Source organism: Dromiciops gliroides, chromosome 3, assembly GCF_019393635.1.
Source record: "Dromiciops gliroides isolate mDroGli1 chromosome 3, mDroGli1.pri, whole genome shotgun sequence".
NCBI classification, from domain to species: Eukaryota; Metazoa; Chordata; class Mammalia; order Microbiotheria; family Microbiotheriidae; genus Dromiciops; species Dromiciops gliroides.
Genome location: NC_057863.1, coordinates 73,954,652 through 73,975,799, shown reverse-complemented (window position 1 = coordinate 73,975,799; position 21,148 = coordinate 73,954,652). Strand labels below are relative to the sequence as shown.

At 39.6% G+C, this 21,148-nt stretch overlaps 1 protein-coding gene across 1 annotated transcript in view; it reads left to right on the top strand.

Moving 5' to 3' along the window:
- Positions 1-20,526, top strand: part of VWC2L (von Willebrand factor C domain containing 2 like) — a 181,202-nt gene extending 160,676 nt beyond the window's left edge. The window contains exon 4 of the mRNA XM_043991185.1: positions 17,320-20,526. Within this exon, the coding sequence (XP_043847120.1) occupies positions 17,320-17,468 (149 nt within the window). The 3' untranslated portion in view covers positions 17,469-20,526. The remainder of the gene's footprint in view (positions 1-17,319) is intronic.
- Positions 20,527-21,148: the final 622 nt, after the last annotated feature.

Below are 21,148 nucleotides of genomic sequence, written 5' to 3'. Positions count from 1 at the left end.
ATTTAAATCCCATATGCCACAGCACTTGCTGTCACAAGTAAATGTCCCCAAGAGAATGGTGCCTAGTTAATTAAGCCCAAAAGCCAGGCCAGGTGTACCCCTTTTTTAGGAATGCAATTCTGGGCCAACACAGTTCCAGTGGTATTCAAGTCAGCCTAGTCTTTGGTCATCAATGACCATAAAGTCTATAAGGATGCCATAGTATTTCTATGACTCCATTAAAGAGCAATTTAGGTAAATTCTCAAAAGACTGTTTTGAATCTGAACAGTCTTAGCTCAAACTAGACTCTTAGACCTACTCTAAAAGAGAACCCATGGATCAACCTTGGAACTAAGTCAGGTCAGAATAAAACAAAGTTAACTTGATCCAGATCTCCATACTCATAACAGGGCCAGTCAGACTAGGGTCCAAAGCTTGGAGATAGGGTGACATTTACTCCAATATATTTTGGGGGGGTGGGGCAATGAGGGTTAAGTGACTTGCCCAGGGTCACACAGCTAGTAAGTGTCCAGTGTCTGAGGCCAGATTTGAACTCAGGTTCACCTGAATCCAGGGTTGGTTCTTTATCCACTTTACCATCTAGCTGCCCTCCAATATACTTTTTTTTTTTTGGTGAGGCAATTGGCATTAAGTGACTTGCCCAGGGTCACACAGCTAATAAGTGTCAAGGGTCTGAGGCCGGATTTGAACTCAGGTACTCCTGAATCCAGGGCCAGTGCTCTCTCCACTGTGCCACCTAGCTGCCCCTCCAATATACTTTCAATGCCATTTGTATCACTGTTCAAGCCTTCTCATCCATCAAGGCATTGGGAAATGGGAGAATCATGGAGGATCATTGGTATATCAAAAGAATTCTGGAAGAAAAATACTCAGACTCTTATGTCTAGTTTTTCTCCTCACATAACAAGGCTTGGTTTTCAAAAAATAAAAAATGAAAAAAAATTCTGACCACATAGAAAGATATAGAAATCTACAATCCAGAGAAATTTCACAGAGAAAGTAAAGTTTATTTGTCAGGTCCTTGAGTTGTACTTTAGAAATACAAAATTTAGTAAATATTGGCTTGATTGTATTAAAATCTCATTAGCATTAATTTTCTTCCATCATCATGGCTGCTACATCCCTGGAAAAGCATCTAGTACAGTGCTGAGGGCACCAAATAAATGATTTTCCTCCTCTCATTATACATTCAAGTTCTCACTTCTTCCAGATCCTTTTACTGATCTAGGTTTCACAGCAAGCAACTCAGATTAAAGAAAAGTTTAGATTTTTAAAAAATTTGTCTTCCCAATATGAAGGTGATGTCAAAGTGATTCTAGTGTTGTCATTGAATTTGCACAAACATGACCCATTAATGTTTCATCGTCCTTGTTTGCTTGCCAGCAGCATGCTAGTTATATCAATTAGTCAGACTTCACTCTTTCCATCTTGCTGGATCTGCAGTGCCACATGATTTGCCCTCTGTCTTTGATATTAAGGCTCTCTGTCACTACTTGACAATATGTGGAGTGCATTTCACAGGCTTAAAATGTCGATACAGAAATCTTTTATCCTGAGCCAATATTTTCAGAAGGGACGTTTGTCAACTTCAGATTGGTAGAGAAGATACACTTCTGATTTCTGAAAATTAGATACACAAGCAAGACTTACAATCCCTAAATATCTAGCCATGTATTTTCTTCAGAACACAAATATTCTGAAGTTCTGTCTCTGTAATTCATAATAGAATTTTAGGGCTGGCAGGGAACTTAGACATTATCCAAAGATCCCTCCATCAGGATTCCTTTCCTGATTCCTTCAAATGCTAGTTAGTGGCCCCCTCCACTCACCTCACATTTATTTTGTACATATACCATATTTAGCTTTAAACAGTTTGTGTACCAGGGAAGGAACTCCCATTTTTGAGTTGTATCATCTTTGCCTAGTCCAGTAGCTAATATATAGTAGGGGCTTACTAAATGTGTGTCGATTAACTGAGTCAAAAGGTCCAACTGCCTCATTTCACATATGGGGAAACTGAGGGCAAGAGAAGTGAAGGGTCACATAAGTTAAGAAGTGTGAGACCTAACACTGGGTCATCAGACTACCGATCAAATGCTTTTCCTAGAATAGCACATGGTCCCTCACATAGACCACTTACAATTGAAAGAACTAAGTGGTGCAGTAGATGAAGTGCTGAACTTGGAGCCAGGATGATGTGAGTTCAAATCCTGCCTTAAACATTTATTTATTAGTTCTGTAACCCTGGACAAGTCACTTAACCTTGCAGCCTCAGTTTTCTCATCTATAAAAGGGGCATGATAATAGCACCCATCTCTCAGGGTCATTGTGAAGACCAAATGAGACAATGTATGTAAAACACTTAGGAAAACTGAAAGTACAATAGAAAATGTTAGCGATTTTTATTATTACAGTGATAGTTCATTAGTTAAGTAGGTGATTAAAGTTAAGCTAGTTAAGTAGGTGATTAATTAGTTGATTAAGTTAGTTAAGGAGTTGATTAAAGATTCTTTAAAGGAATCTGGTCTCCTACCTTTGCAAACCTATATTGACTTAGAACCCAGGCAAATCATTTAACTTACCTGCCTCAGTTTCTCATGTATAAAATGGCAAGAAAATTAAGATATGCAAATTTAGAGACATCACTCTTCCATTATAATAGAATCCATGAAACTTTTGATGTTTTCCTTATGGAAGTATATTTTAATAAATTCTAGGAAGAGAAATCTTATTTTGAGCTTTAATAACTGGAATCTAAATTATGATGATGCTTAGCTTCTCTGCCATGCATTCAGAAAAGAAAGGAAATATTCCAAAAACAGTATGAAGGGGTGGAGGCAACTTTCTGACTATTTTCAGAACCACTGACCATCTGGGCCCAGGATTCTGCCAAAGCCTCACTATTGAGGTACCACCCTAATAGCATCTCTAAAGGTCTCTGATTCTCTGAGCTCATTGAGAGTTGCCAACAGCAACCATGAAAGCCACAAGTACAGCCAACACTGCCAATTGGAGACAGTTATTCAGGCAGTTTTCCATCCTAATTGGTCAACTAGTCTCATGCTCTGCCTTTAGATAGGACTGAGCTTTCCCCATTTTTTTCGGGGCAATGAGGGTTAAGTGACTTGCCCAGGGTCACACAGCTAGTAAGTGTCAAGTGTCTGAGGCCAGATTTGAACTCAGGTCCTCCTGAATCCAGGACTGGTGCTTTATCCACTGTGCCACCTAGCTGCACCCACCCCCCTTTTAATTTTTAAATTTTTTTTCCAACATTTTCTATTAAAGACCACTAGATTTAAAGAGGTTTCACTGTCAGTATTAATTTCCTAAGCTTAGTGATCTCCACTCTCAGGATTCCACTTAATGTTTAATCTCAGTTCCTTGGTATACAGCTTAGGGAGGTAACTAGTAGATAGAGGCTTAGTAGAGGACTAGACTTGGAGTTAAGAATGTTGTTGTTACTGAGTCATTTCTAATTCTTCAGGATCCGAATTCGGGTTTTCTTGGCAAGATACTGGAGTGGTTTGCCATTTCCTTCTCCAGCTCATTTTACAGATGAGAAAACTGAGGCAAACAGGGTTAAGTGATTTACCCGGGATCACACAGCTTGTAAGTGTCTGAGGCCCAGAGCTCTATCCACTATACCTTTTAGTTGCAAATCCAGCTTCAAATTCAAATTCAAATTCAAATCCAGCTTCAGACACTAGCTGTGTGATCCCAGGTAAGTCACTTAACTCTGTTTGCCTCAGTTTTCTCATCTGTAAAGTGGCACCTACCTCCCTGAATGGTTGTAAATAAAATGAGATATTTGTAAAATATTTGCAAACCTTAAAGTTCTATATGTATGCAAGCTATTATTATTATTAAATTAATGCAAACTAAAGGGCAGAATAGATGACCAGTGGCAACATAAACTGCAACATCAGTTAGATGTGACATAATGCATGTAAGATAACAGAAAATATCAACTAACTGAAAATAGTAAAAAAAAAAAAAATAGCCAATCATGGTACAGGAGAAATAATGCTGACTCTATAGTTAGAGCATCTGGGTTTAGAACACCTGGGTTTGAAGCCTACCTTTGCCTTTTTTACCTATGTGATCTTGGTGACAACCTCCCTTGGGCATCCTAGGCAGGTAGGTAGTGAAATAGATAAAATGCTGGACCTGGAGTCAACAAGATCTGAGTTCAAATTCTTCCTTAGACATTTAGACCTTGGGCAAGTTATTTAACTTATCTGCCTCCCTTTCTCATGTATAAAATGGGAAGAAAATTAAGATATGCAAATTTAGAGACATCACCCTTCCCAAATGGTCATATGGATTATTTGTGCCCAGCTTATGGTAGAGAATTCTCAGCTCATATTGGTATGATCAGCCACAGCTGGACACACTGTACATTGATTGTGACATTGTGATGTTATTGTGATATTCTTCTAGGGCAAAGGACAAAAAACCCAAAAACAACAAAAGATGGGAATAATAATAACACCTACTTCCCAAGGGTTGTGTTACAAGAATAAAATGACACTATATTGGTAAAGTACTTAGCAAACTTTAAAATGCAAGTTATTATCATTACTATTTATAAAATAAGGAGGTTACACTAGATGGCATTTAAGGTCCCTTCCAGCTTTAGATTGGTGTTTCTTTGACAACATTAACAATCCCATTTTCACTGTGTAAATTTGATCTTAAAATCTTAAAAGGCGACAGTTTGGGCAACCAAAGAGTTAGCTAGCCACAGACATGAATTCGCTTGTAGAAAGCCTGGCACCTGAGTAGCTTTGGAGACATAACTTCCCCCAATAAGACAGATGAGAAAAGTTTTCATTCCTATTCAGTTCTTTGTGGAACATAGAGGACTGGATAAGAAGGCTTCACTTCCTATCATCTTCCTCAAATCTGGTACACAGTTTTTGATGCAAAGAGGAGATAAATCCCAATATGCAAATCTAAAAAAAGTGCCTAGCTCAGGAGATTCTAAACAAGTTGCCTTGAATATCTGCATGGGAAATGCACAAACACTCTTTATGGCTCAACTGCTCCAGAAAATACATCCCTTAGGGCTAAGCTGGGACATTTGGAATGAAAACTAGCATAATAGGAAGACTTGGGGGTCTCTAAAGGTCAGTGGAATTTCAACCAGATGTTTTCCTTAGCCACAATAGATTTGGCAATAGGAGTGGTTTACATATCCTATCTGCAGAATTAAGTGCAAATATTAAAAAAAAAAAAAAGCAAACAACTCTACTTCCCCCTACCATCCAGGGGCCTTTCCTTAGAGTTCAAAATACAACTAACATTCTCCTATTGATTTTTACAACTTTGATTGAGTTTATAGCAGTTGCCCTTATTTGCATTTAATGGGAAGAAGATGTTAAAGCATATGAGTTTCAGGGACATATTTAAATTAAGCTTTGGACACAAGCAAAGGAAGGGATTGGGGAGACCTGAGGATCATGAATGGCTTGGACCAACCTTCAGTCCAAAGCCAAAGTCCAACTTGGTAGAAGAAGCTCACTAGGACACTCCAAAGTGCCACAGATGCTGAAAGCTTGACATCTGCTGTAACATCTGCCCATTAATGTCATTATGTTCACATCTGCCTGATGACATTCCCTGGGAAATCAGTGTCCTTTGCACATGTTGAGTCAGAAGTAAGAGGATTCCTCAATCTGTATAGTCTCCCCCTCTGCCTTCTTCCATCCCCAATCCCCCTTTTTAATGTCTCCATTTGTGAATACATCACAAATCAGAGAAATAAAGGCTACTAAAATGTTATCCTTTGACCACTATACTCCTTTTCAGTTTCTTTATCTGCTACTGTAGGCAGGCTGGCCCCCCTATTTTCAGAACACATACTGTCTTCTGGAGTGACAATCTTACTTTATTAAACCATAGTCATCTCCCTACTTGGAAATGAATGCTGTTGTCTAAAGACCATTGCGGTTTCTCTTTTAAAAGGCCAGGGCTCCACTGCCACATGTGAAAAATGACAATGCATTCCCCAGGATACTCCTGCACTCCTGAATGTCTTAGCACATCAGCAATGCAGAGAACCTTTGGGGAAATTTGGTTTTGCAGGATGTTTATTTTGCAGCAATTGACGCTTGGACCAGATGGATAGTTTTGGTTTTGGTTTTGTTTTCTTTGCTTTAAATTGTACTTCAAACCTCCAAGAAAAGAATATAAACAGTTTCTGAATTTACAGTCTTTAAACAAAACTGCCTTTAATTACAGTGAATTCCTTAATATTGCTTCCTATGATATTTTCCTTTTTTAGTGACTTCCTGTTTCCAAGACTACCATAAATTTGAAGTAATCCCCCATCTAATGCACACATACACATTTGAACACCCCCTTCCCTTTTCAAACTTGGACAGTTTCCAAATGCAGCTATCCTGAAGCATGAATAAAATGTATTAATTTCCTTGAGTAACATGGGCCCTCATAGAAGGAGTCAAAGAGAACCAGAGGAATATATCTCAGCTAATGCTGCCTCTGCTCTGTTTGTGAGTACTCAGATACTGCAATATTTACTCAAATTACCTGCTCCAATGATGGGCCAAGGATCCATGATGTTTATTGAAAGAGGGTTGCTCAGACCAAGGATCCATGATGCCTATTGGGAGAGGATTGCTGAGACCTTTGATAGAAATTGTCATAGGGACAATCGAGTGATTTTTAAGACCCATGCTTTCTAAATCATTCATTTCAGAGATGTTCCAATGCTATGAAAGACTTAATTACTTAATGTCAAACTGTAATATGGACAATTCATCTATTCTAATCTTGTTGCCACCATTTCCTATTCATAGTCTTAAAGTACCTATGAGCATTATTCTATGTCCAGTGATGATATAAAAATAGTACTGCATTACTTTTTTTTTCTTTTTTGACCTATATTTTATGACAGAGCCCTCCCAGCAAGGAGAACCCCTCCACCAGGGCAGATCAGCAACTGTTGTATTACTTGAGCTTTAAAGAATTGCTTGTATGTTTACCCTACATATTGTTTATATGTATTTGCATTGCTACAAATGTCACAATAATGTCAGGTGGGCATTTGGTGACCCCTATGTCTTCAAAAGAGTCAATCATCTGTTTTTTAGGTATGGGGCCCTTTGTTTCCCATTAGTCCATTGCTACAAAGTATATCTGTTTGTGTGTATGTGTGTGTGCATGCTAAGAATTTCATTGACATACATGTTGCAACGTGCCAAGGAGTCTCCTTGCATTCCTAGTCAAGGATGTGATTCCTCTTCTGTTGCGAGACTCAAATGAGAAAATGGAAGTACTTTGAAAAATTCAAAGTACCACAAACATAAATATACAAATATAATATCAAATAATATCTTGAAAGAATTATTATTAACCCATCAATCAAATCCAGTTGTCAAATAAAAATAGAAAGGATTAAAAATTTCATGCATAGGCAAAATCTTACAGCCATTTACCAAAAGGTACAAACATACCTTTCTAGGGTGGACAGGACTGAAGAGGACCCACTCAAGAGATTTGCTCAGCTACTATTAATTATGTGCTTGAAGCTGTGCTGGTGCTGACCTAGGTCCTGAATGCAGAGACTATTCAATTTCAAAACAAAACAAAACCGAGCCTTTTTTTTGGGGGGGGAGGTGGGGAGGTGGAGAGAGCTAGGGAAGAACAAGGAGGGAGAGGTAGTTCAACCATGGTCTTTTGTCTCTCAGATCAAACCCTTTCTGCTTAGTTAATTGGAGCACCAGGCTATAAATCTTGCATATTTAAGGGCTAGGAAATCTCTCCAGAGCTCTCAGTCTAAAATTTGCCTGGGAGTTTGGCAATATTGAATTTCCAAGTAAAATGATTAACAGACAGCCTTAGGGTGGCCTTGGAGAAAACAATCTTTCTTGACTCTTGTCACCTTGATATGAAGTTTTTGTTTGTTTTTAGTTTTAATAAATAGAGTTCTGAGGTAGTTCTTGAGTAAGAGGTTAGAAGGCTGGAAGAAGGAATGATCCACATTCCAGAGGCACCCTTCTGTGCCTGAAATCTGATTGATGTAGTCCTTGGCAAGGAATGGGGACATCTTATTGGGGGTGGGGGGCTGGGCTCTTAGTTCAACTTTCAATGCAGTTAGCCACAATTACTGACATTGACATTTTAGGAGTATCTGCCCCAAGACTTCAATGGTGGCAAATGAGTCGACCTGATCAGAAAGGCTGTTTGCTTTGTCATAGCATAATATCATCCATCAGACTTCATGAAGCAAAGAATTAGAATTTGTTATGAGAATGTCCATAATCCAGTCTAATTCCAGGGTAGGCAGCAGCCTGTAAGTGAACTATTTGTTGAAACAATGTTTTAAAGGCACTGCCAAATAAACACGGAGCATTTATAGCTTTGCACAATAGGAATCAGCTTCATTTATGCAGCAGGAAGATCATTTACAACAAATTTCTAAAAGACACCAAGTGTCAATTATAAAATGTTCAAATCAAGGCCAGAAATGGCAATACTTAAAAGAGGCCTATTGAGCAATGCTACATTGCAGTTGGAATAAGTATTTTCAGGAACATCATATGAGTTTTTATGATAAAGTCTTTTTATGTGGTGGTCATTAATGCTTTCTACCACTGAGATATAGAAGTATAGAAAATGGAGAGGATCTGGAACAAAGACTCTTGGAATCAAGGGTCTCTAACCAGTGGACTATCAGCTACCACTCTGTCCTTTCTGCTATGCTGACCTCTCTAAGGTTTGCCAGTATTCCCAAAGGACAAAAGAATGGACACAGCAATTGTATCTCTTCCTCTGCTCCACTCTGGAACTTTATTGTCAACTCTTCCCACCCTGCTCAATATCCTTCCTTCTTCCTCATCTCCCTCCCCATCTCTTGGCACCAGATAATAACTTATAACAGATGTTAATGCATGGGATGGCTCCCAAGGTCTCCTTTTTGTAGAGTAATTGTTAATATCAAGAGGGAGAGATGGACACTGGAGAGACAGAGAGGAGAGGAGAAAGGGAATAGGAAGGAAAAATTAGGAAAAAAGAAAAGAAAGACAGAAAGGGAAATGAAAGAAAAATGTGTGGAGGGAGAAACAAAAGGGAGATCGTGAGGAAAGGAAGGAAAAAAGAAGAGGGAGATGGAGAAAGAAGAAGAGGAGAGATGATAGCGAAGAGGGAAAGGGGCTTGGAAAAGGAGTGGGGAGAGAAGAGAGTTTTAAATATAGAGATTTGGATTTCAGTAAAGTGTTCTCAAAAAGAAAACCCTGGGGAAACAATGAAAAAAATATATAATTGCTACTAGAATATCAAGGAATCCCAAAGTCAAACAAAGGAAGGTTATTTCTGAGTCCTTTCATAAGAATCAACCCCAGGCAAAACTGAAAACAAAAATAGTTTCCTCCTCCTGTCTTGCAGTATTTCTTTCTATAATAGTCCCCCTCCCATTTTGAACTCTCCTTCCTTTCTGGTGTCTAGTGCCAATGTGCTACCCCTTGCCCACCTAGTCCCTTATCACCATCACTGATGGGCTCTTACTGAACTTATCTTCCTAAGCAGGACTCTAAGAATTTCCCCAGTAGAATGTAAACTTCTCAAAGGAAGGTTATGCTTTATTTTTGTCTTTGTATTGGCATAGAGTAAGTGATTAATATGTGCTTGTTGATTAGTCTTATCCCTGTTCTTTGCTAGAGACAATCTGATGAAATTAACTAAAGCTAAGGTGTTGATGGTCAATGCCTCCTTTATGCTATTTACAAAAGAATTGGAGAATGTAATAACTGGAAACAACTTTAGAAATTATCTAGCTCACCCAACTCATTTTAAAACTAAGGAAACAAGCTTAAGAGATATGAAGTTACTTAACCATGGCTAGTAATTAGCAGAATTGGGACTTGAACCCAGCTCCCTCATGGAAAATCCAGGCACAGAGTCATCATGTCAAGACCCCTAGGCAGGAATATTCTTGTTGAGGGTGGATGGTAGAGTTCCATGCTCCCCAAACCATAATAGGAAAGTCATTTTCTAGATCACCTATGTGTAATGGCTGGAAAAAATGAGATACATTTTTGTTTCTAGCTTATGGAATTCCTTTATAAAAGAAAATATAGGACTTCTAAGGCCAGCATCTAAACAGCACATGATGAGCTATTTAATTGTCCTTATTCAATTTCATAATCAATGATTTTGGATCCAAGCCAAGGACAGGGAACCTGGTAGGTAGAAAAGGCTATTGACATCCTGCATAGTCTTTATATCATATTTAATTATTCCAGGGGTAGCCAAGTGGTGCAGTGGATAGAGTGCTGACCCTGAAGTTGGGAGGACCTGAATTCAAATCTCACCTCAGACACTTACTAGCTATATGACCCTGGGCAAATCACTTACCCCCAATTGCCTTAAACATGCAGGGTCATCTCCAGTCATCCTGCCACTGGATTCAGATGGCTCTGGGGGAGAAAGTGAGGTTGGTGACCTTGCACAACCCTCCCTCACTTAAATCCAATTCAGAGCAAGTCATGACATCACCCTGATGCCATGGGCCTCTTTGGAAACAAAAGACAAACAACAATTATTCCAGACAAAAGTTGGACTTTTGAAGAAAAAGAGGAAGAAAAAACCCAAGTGGCTGAGCTTCAGCCAAACCCGTAGAACATGAATTGTAGAATTACAGAATATTAGAAGAACCTTAAAGTTCAGCTAATCCAATTGCCCCATTTCACAGATGTTGTTCAGTCATTTCATTTCCAACTTTTTGTGACCCCATCTGGGGTTTTCTTGGCAAAGATGCTGGAGTGGTTTGTCATTTCCATTTCCAGCTCATTTTACAGATGAGGAATAGAAGCAAATGGAGTTAAGTAACTTGCCCAGGGTCACACAGCTAGTGTCTGAGATTGGCTTTGAACTCAGGTCTTCATGACTCCAGACCCAGTAATCTATCCACTACACCACCTAGCTTTACAAATAGGGATATTAAGACTTGAAGGAGTTAATTGGCTTGCCCTAATCCAAATGGATAACCAGTGGCACAGTTGAATGTAGAACCCAGAGCTCTTGACTCCCAATGTTTTTCCCCAATCAAAGTTAATCAATCTGGTGCTGCCTTCTCTTCTCTATTGTTCTTTATCATCTTGCTTCATACTGATGCTAGTCTATCAACAACATATTCACTGGAAATCAGTAGGGCCTCCACGTAGCTTCAGCAAGTCACCCATATAGGGCTTGTCTCAGTTTAGAAATACTAAGTCCCTTGGAGGTCACAGGTGACCTGGGATATGGGTGAGGTAAGAAAGCCAAGTTAGCATATAGGTGACATAAGTGTGAAGAAAACACTGTCACTTCTCTAGAGTCATTTGACCTCTAACCTTCCTACATGTCCAAAGGTAACATGAAAACAAATCTAGGCTCCTAAATGTCTTTCATTATTTTTTTATTTTTTGGTGAGGCAATTGGGGTTAAGTGACTTGCCCAGGGTCACACAGCTAGTAAGTGTTAAGTGTCTGAGGTCAGATTTGAACTCAGGTCTTCCTGACTCCAGGGCTGGTGCTCTATCCACTGTAGCACCTAGCTGCCCTGTCTTTCATTATTTATGATTTGGGATCCATGCCTAGACACCTCCCCTTTTGAGGAAGATCTTAGAATCCATACCCAGGCAATTTAGACACCAGAATAAAGAGCTAGACATAATAAGTTTGAATTTGTTGTTTTGTTTTTTCAGTAGCTGTGGGAAGCATATTTTTCAGGTACCATATTATAACTGAGAGAAGCTCACATACCAGTCTTCTTTACCCTTGCTCTTGCAAGCCCAGGCTTGTGGGAATGCTGCTTGATTTACAGCAGTGTAAGCCTGCCCACAAAACACCCAGAGACTCTTCTTTCCCCTTTGCTGGTTTTTATTACCTTTCTCCTTTTATTTCAAATATAGCCTTGCAGAAGGTCTTGTGTGAGGGAGCTGAAGTACTTATTCAGTGGCTGCTCTCACATGGCTGTTCAAACATTTGACTGCTCTTTCTTGCTCTTAAAGGGGTAGTCCAATCACACCTTGCTCTGTTTCCTGAAAATAAAAATAAAGACATCTGGAATATCTGGAGCCATTTGCAAAAACCCGGTATCTGATGCTTCTGGATTGCCTTTCTCAAAGATACTCAGAGTAATCATACAAACCTCATCTAATTAAAATCTGCAGAACATTGAAGGGGGAAAAAGAATCCGACATTATTACTCTAACACATAGAAAGGTGGAACGACAACAAAATGGGATATTTTCATTTAGAATGAAAGGGTCTTTAGTAATCATAAATTTAGAGCTAGAAGGGACCTCAGAGGTCATTTAACCTAATTCCTTCATTTTATACATAAGGGAACTGAGGCCCAGTGACTTATCCAAGTGACTTGTCCAAATGAATAGGTGACTTGCCTAAGGTCACACAGATAGTAAGCAGCAGAGATTTCTAGTCCAACCTCTCTGTTTTACAGATGAGGGAGCTGTAGACCATAGTTATAATAAAAGCCACTGGATTCTTCCCCCATCCCTACTACCCCCACCAAACTGTTTTCTAATTGATGAAATGCATCACAGGCTATACTTTCATATTAGTTCCCATTTTAATATTTTAACCCTTTTGCATCCCTTAGGACTACAATAACTGATCATGAAAAATTTAAGATATAGTCATTATCCAAGTGGCACTCCACTCATCTCCAGAGAGGCAAAACCATTTATGGGACCCTAGCCTGGGCTCTGCCTTTCCTATGTCTTTTTTTTTTTTTTATCTGAGGCCTTGTGAAATGTACCAGAGACAAAGTTTAGGGAATTATGAGTTCCAGTCATCTTCGAAGTTCTCCCTTTTTAAGAATAGGAGCTCTACTACAAGAACTATATCTATGTATATGTATGTATATGCATGTGTGTGTGTGTGTGTGTGTGTGTGTATAAGCTCACAGGACCCTCAAGAAGTGATTGAATCTACTCCCCTTTTTCTTGGTAAAGCTTTCTGCCTGAGCCACACATGGAAAATGAGCATTTCTTTTGTTTTGGAAGACCACAGTATCATAGATCTAGTAGGACCCAAGAGGCCATTTAGCCCAAGTTGATCACTTTTTACACATGAGGAAACTGAGGCCCATGAATGTTAAAAGCTCTCATGAAGGATGACGTGACAGTGGTGGGGTTTTAGCTTAGGTCCTCTGACTCTAAAGCCAATCTCTTTACATTGCATCATGTTAGATATCCAAGAGAAAGATCCTGCCCATTTTCTTGGTGACTGTCACCAATTAGACAGAATACATACTTCCTGATGGAAGCATACAGTACAGAACTACTCAATCGAATTCCTTCAAGATAAGATTTATTCCTATTTCCTCTTATTCTGTGCCCCTGTGGAGATGGAGAACAGTTGATCACCATTCTCCATACAATAACCCTTCATACTAAGAGACTTACTGAGTTACGGCTCTGTCTTCTCATTTCAGATTAAATAATTCAATCCTTTAACCTTTTCTCAGAGGTCCTATTTGCCAGCCTTTAGTTTAATCATTTTCATTGCTCTCCTCTGGGCCCTCTCCAAGGACTCCACATTCAAATATGTTGCTTTTGTAATACAGTTTACTCTCCTAAGCAACTTCCCCTGATGTAGGGACTTGGGTAGAGTGAAGCAAATAGAATTATTCTCAATACAAAGGAAGTGATCACCAGGACCACGGGCAACTGAAATTCAACAAAGGTATGTCTTGGAGCCCTGAAATCATATATCAGTGGGGAGTGGGGAGCTAATAAAAACTTACCATGATAATTGCAAATGAAGATGTGTCCTAGCCAGACAACATTTACATCCCATTGGTTGTTCTGCAAGACAAATATCTATTTTTTTTTTTGGCGGGGCAATGAGGGTTAATTGACTTGCCCAGGGTCACACACCTAGTAAGTGTCAAGTGTCTGAGGCTGGATTTGAACTCAGGTCCTCCTGAATTCAGGGCTAGTGCTTTATCCACTGTACCACCTAGCTGCCCCTTCTAAATAACTTTTAAGGAAATAAGACCATCAAATGCCAATAAGTGACTGGATGTGGACCAGCAAAATCTCAGAAGGGCGCTAAATAAAATCATGGTACTAATAAAATTAATGAGATGAAAGAGGGTATTCTAGTTATATAAAATGCCTCTGCTGTGAGTGGGGCAGCTGAGTGTTCCCTATCTCACCAATCATACTGTGACCCATCATGCCTGGTATCTTGAGATGGGGCTTCCTGGCACATCACTGACATCATCAATTAATATTTCCCAAGCACCCACAGAGAGTACAGAGTGCTGTAAGTGGCACTCATAGGATGATATATAGAAGTTAATCAAATATAACCAGACCTCTCTATGATCTATTTGGTCATACATAGAAAGAAGCTGTGGAAAGGGAAGCATTTTCCCCAATGAATTCAAATGTACAGATAGTACATTTCCTGAGCCCAAATTTCTCACCCCAACCCTATCTCCCTTACCCTTTTGAGATAATCTGGGATTTTGAAAATGAACAACTTCAAAAAATAAGAGAAGAAAAAGAAATTGTCAAGATTTTATTTGATGGATTCCCCACAGTCTCTGATGAATCTGAGAAAAAATTTGTGAGACCATATTGGCCACTTTCCTTGAACTCAATGGGTTGTGGAACCATGAAGTTTTGTTTTGGTTTGGTTTTCCTTTGTATCCCCTCTCTCATATCTATCTTCTCACACTCATGGGAAAGATCATGGATGTATAAATGGGTGATTGGTAAAGAATATATCTTACTCCAGGATGACTACAAAAAATGAGGTAAAACCCAGTGAGTCAACTTTTATTCTTGAACTCATTTTAGCGTTCATCATGTCCTTTGGCTTCTATATGGAACTGTTCTGGCTAGGAATTTTCTATGGACAACAGCCTGGAAGATGTAGAAAGGCTTCTGTGCCAAAGGCCATAAAGAAACTTAATTCTAGACCCAGCTCATTGGGCCAATTCACTGCTTAGCCTTAGATGCTTTTGGAGCAAGGCTTCTTGACTCTTCTTGTGTCATAGATGCTTCTGGAAGTTTGACAAAACTTATGGAGTAATATTTTTAAATATATAAAGGAATTACAAAGGAAATCAATTACATAGAAATATAGTTATCAAAATATTAACACAAACAAGTTCATGAGCTTCATGCTAAGAACCCCTGCTTTAGAGTAAACTATAACCATTAAACAGACCTGGTAGGTGATTGTGGGATTTACTGTCTCCCTAGTATGCTCAGTAATGAGGATGACAAAGAGACTATGGGTTATGTGGCCTCCATTGATAAAATTATCCTCTATTCTTGGGAGAATACAGGGAAGTCAAACAGCTGATTGAGCTCTGCAATCACATCCAGTTAGTGCCTCCAATATGAATCTTACAACCAGGGCTTAAATGTCAGACACTTGTCCACTCTGCTTTATGCACTTGTCCAACGGGGTGAAGGAAAGAAACTTGAATACAAGTATAGTGTGCACATGCAGACAAGTCACCACCACAAAACAGATCCAAACTAAAATAATGGTTTCGGATGCTATGGCTTTAACAAGGCACTGATAGTAAGTATCTTTTGTTACTTTGGTAATATCAAATAAATTTTAAATCATAGGTTCAGTTTTCAGGTGAGATCTTAATTCTGCAGGAATAGAATGTGCTATTATAAATTCATAGCAACAGGTGAGATATTTAAGAAGGGAAGGGTGTTAAGTGTTAGCACACATTGCCAAAAGTCTTGTATCATGTAGATAACAAACTGTCTGTGTCTGCTTAAGAAATAACAAGGTTATGGTTAAGAATACATCTATATTGTGTTGTATGAAAGGAGAGAAGAATACATCCGTTTTCCCTACTACACCTAATACCCCCATAACTGTATTTCTGACATTCCGTTATTTCAAGGCATCAGCATATGGCCCATCCCCACTCCATTACTTGAAACTCGGGAAACAATGCCACTTCTGTTTCATTTAGATCTAAAGTGCATCATCAACTTAAATTCTGTGCACAGGTGGGTGTGCAGGTGTATGTGCAGGTATGTGGAAAAAGTAGAAATAAGGGGGGATTCAAGAATGAATGATATGGAAATGAGGAAGGGAAGGAGAGGAGAGAAGTGGGCAAGGAGAGTAATTGAGTGGGGACAGGGGGAGAGAGGAAGAGAGAAAGGGAGAGAGGAGAGGAGGAACAAGGAAAATAGAGAGGGAAAGGAGAGAGAGAAAGGAGTGACAGAGGAGTGAAGGAGAGAGAGGAGGGAGAAGGAGGGAGAGAGAGGAGAGCAGGAATAAGGAAGGAAGAAAATTGAGGGAGAGAAAGGGGAAACAGGAGGGAGGGAGAGAGAGGAGAACGGGAATAAGGAAAGAAGACAATGGAGGGAAAGAGGGAAAGAGGAGGGAGGGAGAGGGGGAAGGGGACAGAATGAAGAAGAGAGAGGAGAGGGGGGATAAGGAAGAGAGAGAGAGAGAAGAGGAAGAGAGAAGAGGGCAGAGGGAGGGAGAAAGAGGACAAGGGAGAAAGAGAGAATGTAATTGGAGAATCTTTAAAGATCCATCCATAAAGAACTAGATGACATTTTCAGTAAAGCTTTTATGAACCCAAGAAAATAAAATTCCTGCTGACTTTGAAAAGGTTTTATTTTTTGGTGGCTGTTCTACTCAAATAAATAAATAAATAAGAAAATGCACAAAAAGGTAGCCAACAGATTAAAAGAACTCCATTTATAAAAATCAAATGAACCACTAACTACACTTGTTTGAGATATGAATAAATCATCCACCATGAATTATTCATTGTTATCAAGAAACATGCTGGGAATTCCAGGAACTGGGCTCAGAAAGGTGTGATAATCCAGGAGGTGAAGGAGGTGGGGGCTTGAGAGGGTTCATTGTCTTATATTCACACTGGGGAGTGAGAAGACAAACCAGGTTGGATATCAGTCATCTGCTAGAGATAGCCATACTAGCTCTATACTCCCTTTTATAACTAAATCTCCAGTGGCCTCCCTAACTGGAAGACAGAGCCAACATAGCTATCCATAGAATTTTAATTTAGAAAACTCCATGTACCAAAGAGGTCTGCAAGCAGCCCCTTAAAAAACAAAGGAAAGGAAAAAAAACAAAGAAGACAAGTATATGCAGCCAATGGTGGTATTGGGTAAAAAGAGGAGGTAGTTGAATTTGTGAGAGGATGACTAGAGATTTCCCTGATGATAAGGTACTCCATAGACTGGCTTTCCTCTGATCTCCTCATACACAGTTTTGTTTTTACCCTGCCCACTTTCATTAATTAATCTATTTCTGTATGTATTCCAGGTCCAAACTGCTTTGCAGGAACCACAATAATTCCGGCTGGCATTGAAGTGAAAGTGGATGAATGTAACATCTGTCACTGTCACAACGGGGACTGGTGGAAGCCTGCTCAGTGTTCAAAACGTGAATGCCAAGGCAAGCTGACTGTTTAAAGCAGAATCCCAACCAATGACAAGTCCATAAAATGAAAAAAAAAATGTTATGGCTTCTACACTGCACATGTTTAAAACAAAACAAAAACAAAAACTCCTGCCAGCTACAACCGGGTCACCAGCAAAACCTTTTAGGGTTGACAAAAGTGAATATTTTACTAAGAGGGAATTTCTCTCTTTCTCTCTCTTGCTATACCGAATATATACACTATATAGCTATCTAATCCGCTTTTGTAAGTTCCAATGCTTGATGGTGACAAAACGACGGGATTTCTGAATCCGAAAGAAAGTACCATCCATTCACAGACGCCTTTGCTGGTGATGCCTCTGACCTGCCAATTTATCTTCAGCTGTTTAACTCCTTTTTACTCTTCTGTACATCAAACATGGCATTTTCCTATTGCGGGTTTCCCCCCTTTTTAGAATCTTGGGGACCAGATTCTATAGAATGGAAAAAAAAAGTTTTCAGCTGAGCCAAAATGCTGAGAAAAAGGAATGCCTAAATAGTGAGCATATTTACAACTAGGAGCACACCAAGACTCAGATTAATCAAACCACCCACGTCAATCATGTCCATGTCCTGTGATAGGAAATGAGAAGCAGAGACCAGGAGGAGGCACTAAGGAGCAGGGTAGGGACCGAGTGCTTTCTCCATCTGGTGGTGCCTCAAACACCGAGGAACACCACTTGAGTTTCAGGAGTAAGACCTTGAAACTGCCAACCCAAACCTAAGGTAGGAAGGAAAACCTGGACCCAAATGCAGCCATGGCAAAGAAACAGGGTTCCACTTGAAAGATTTTTTTAAAATATATGACATTAGCCACCAAACTTCATCATACTGCTGTACTGAGTTTGGACTGTCCCAAACACACTCAAATAAGCTTAACGTGTCATCTGGCAACATAACTCTGAGAGCCAAGTTGAACAGTTCCCACTGTGAATTCGAATTGTTCTGAACAGCCTTGGCTCTGGAGGCCAGACTTGGTTGAAAGCCAGGAAGTTACATAGATTTCCTGGATTGAGTCTGTATTTATCATGTTACAGTAACATTCTCTCAGCCCTATGTCGAAAAAGACAAGATTCAGGACACTCTTTCCACCTCAAGTGCTGATTTAAATTAGTGATTAGGGTAGAGATTAGGGTGAGACTTGCACAATACAACTTTATCAGTTGACCATTTAAAGATATGTATGTATGTGTGCATATATGTGGGTACATATGTATGCACGATGAACATATATACACACATGTATACATAGAAATAAACAGTGAACCTTTGCAAGGTCTCAAGCTTGCCCTGGCAATGCTGCTAGTACAGTAACAGAAAAAATACACAGGGTATCCTAAGGCCATCTTGATTCAAGTGTAGAATAGAAACTCTGAAGCCAGGCAACATGACTTGTTGCTAATTCCACTCTCTGGTCCTGAGGACACTGAAGCAAACACCATTTAATCCTTTGGGAAATTTGAAGATTGCCTCTAATTTTGGTTTTCTTTCTTTCTTTTTCCTGTTCTCATGGTAATCTGGACCTCACGATGGGAGGGCCCCAATATCTGGAATTCAACCAACCCAGTGGGGCTTCTGCCTGGAAAGAAAGAGGGCCTCCCGCCAAAGCTTCTTGATTCATTCCTGTGCATGCTGCCTCTCTCTAACTCCTTAGACCTTTTGAGACCTGAAGCCCTCAGGTGTCCTGAAGGATTAGATTTCCCCTGTGGGTAGCCCTCATATTGCCACTGGTCCAACCTCAGGAGACATATTTCTGCCATCCTTGTGGCCCATTTTTCATTTTAAATTGCCAGGCTTTCCTCCCTGAAAACACCTAATGCCACCAAGAGAAGAGAGTAGTCATGCCTAAAATGAATGCATCGGGGAGCTAACACCCAACATTCTTTCCATGGTATAGCTTCGGTTGCACTGAAGCAGGCCAATGCTGCCATCCTTAACAATGCCAATTTGCAGGGAAGCTAGTGCCTTTCGGTTGCCACCATGGATATATCATATAGACAGTCATGAATCATTCATGAACAATTCTGCATGATTTATCCCTCCACTCAAAAGTAAAGGCATTCCACAGTGTCAGCTCACGGATAGACAGAGATGTACGATACTGTTTCCTTTGCGTGGAGGTCGTCTTTTGCCAGCTTCAAAAATCCACATTCTTTGAAATAAAATAATAATAATAAATGACAGGAATAAGGTTTGAAACACAAAGAATACCGTGAATAGAGCCATGTAGCACAGTGCTCCATCTATTATTAAGGAGCCGAGATGTCCTTTATGGGGAATAGAAAGGGAAAAATGCAATTGGGAAGCTGAGATAGAGTCATTTTGCATCAAAGGATAGGCACAGTGAGAGTCACAGCAAGAATTTACTAGAGTGGAGTACACCATCAATCAAGAAGCTCTTCAGGGAGTAGTTATAGATATTTCAGAAGGAGGACTGCCCTCGTCTTGGTTAGCTGCTGGAAAGAGTCTCCCTGACCCCAACCCATCCCAGGGGCTTTTGCTGTTTCCCTTAAGACTTTGTAGAGCTGACATAGGGTTGGTTTTCTTGGGTTCCCCTTTCCCACCCAACCCCACTCCCAGCCGTTAGGGAGATGTGAGCCTCTACTGTAATAATTCCTCAGAAACCTATTGCATTTTATAGTTTTCTTCTCAACAGGCCATTGAGATCTTCTTGCCAAACCCTAAACAATAAGACTGTTTATAGTTGTGTTGGTCATTTTCTTTTTAAGGCTTTGTTTGTGAACCACCCTTCCCTTCTCCCCTCCTCCTCTTCCCTCCTTCTCCTGATCCTCCCTCCTCTTTTGATTTCTGGGCTTTCAATCCAACAATATGGAAGTTTGGGATCAACAGCCTGCTTGTCAGCTGATGTTGGTTAATGAGGACCCAATTTCTAAAATTTTTGAACAATAGTGTGCCTGAAAACTAGTGAAGAAAAAAAACAAAACAAAACAAAACCTAAACACTAAACTGTAAAAAGGGGATTCTAGCAACAATATTTGATGTGTAAAAGAATATATTATTAAAAAATTATTTTGTTAAATATAAAGTGTGTTAACCAGCAAACATTGTTTGTAGTATACTTTACTTTCCAAGTTTTCTCATTTTCCCTCTGCCCCATTTTAATTAGTTATTCAACACCTAATGTTCGATGGTTTCCATCTTTGGAAGGCACATGTGACATCGAGGCAAGAATCATTTAGAACTAGTTATTATTTCAGGGTGATTTTTTTTAAATGACATATATGCTTTTCTTTTTCTTTTTAATATACTAGGCTAGGACTTTGACTCATAGATCTCAAAGTAGTCTCTAGCAAATCTCTAAGAGAGCATCATACCCTAGTATTCCAAAGAAACTTTAATTCCATCAATTTAGGTATCCCTCCAATGAAACCAGCTGCAATCCATCCATGTTTGCATATCCAACATAATTCTTGTTCTTCTCCTCCCAATATGTACACCACAGGCAGTACACCCAATATGCTGGGGACCTTGCCAAACTATAGATGACAGAGACTGAAAAGGTCTCTTTTCTTAGGGTCTCATGTAGATGTCATCTAGATACAGGCATTAGAACTGGGAGAGATCTTAGAGATGAAGTGGTTGAACCCCCTCATTTGATTAATGAGGAACACTGAAAGCTCCGCTTTAAGTTATTTTATCTGAGGTCATTTGG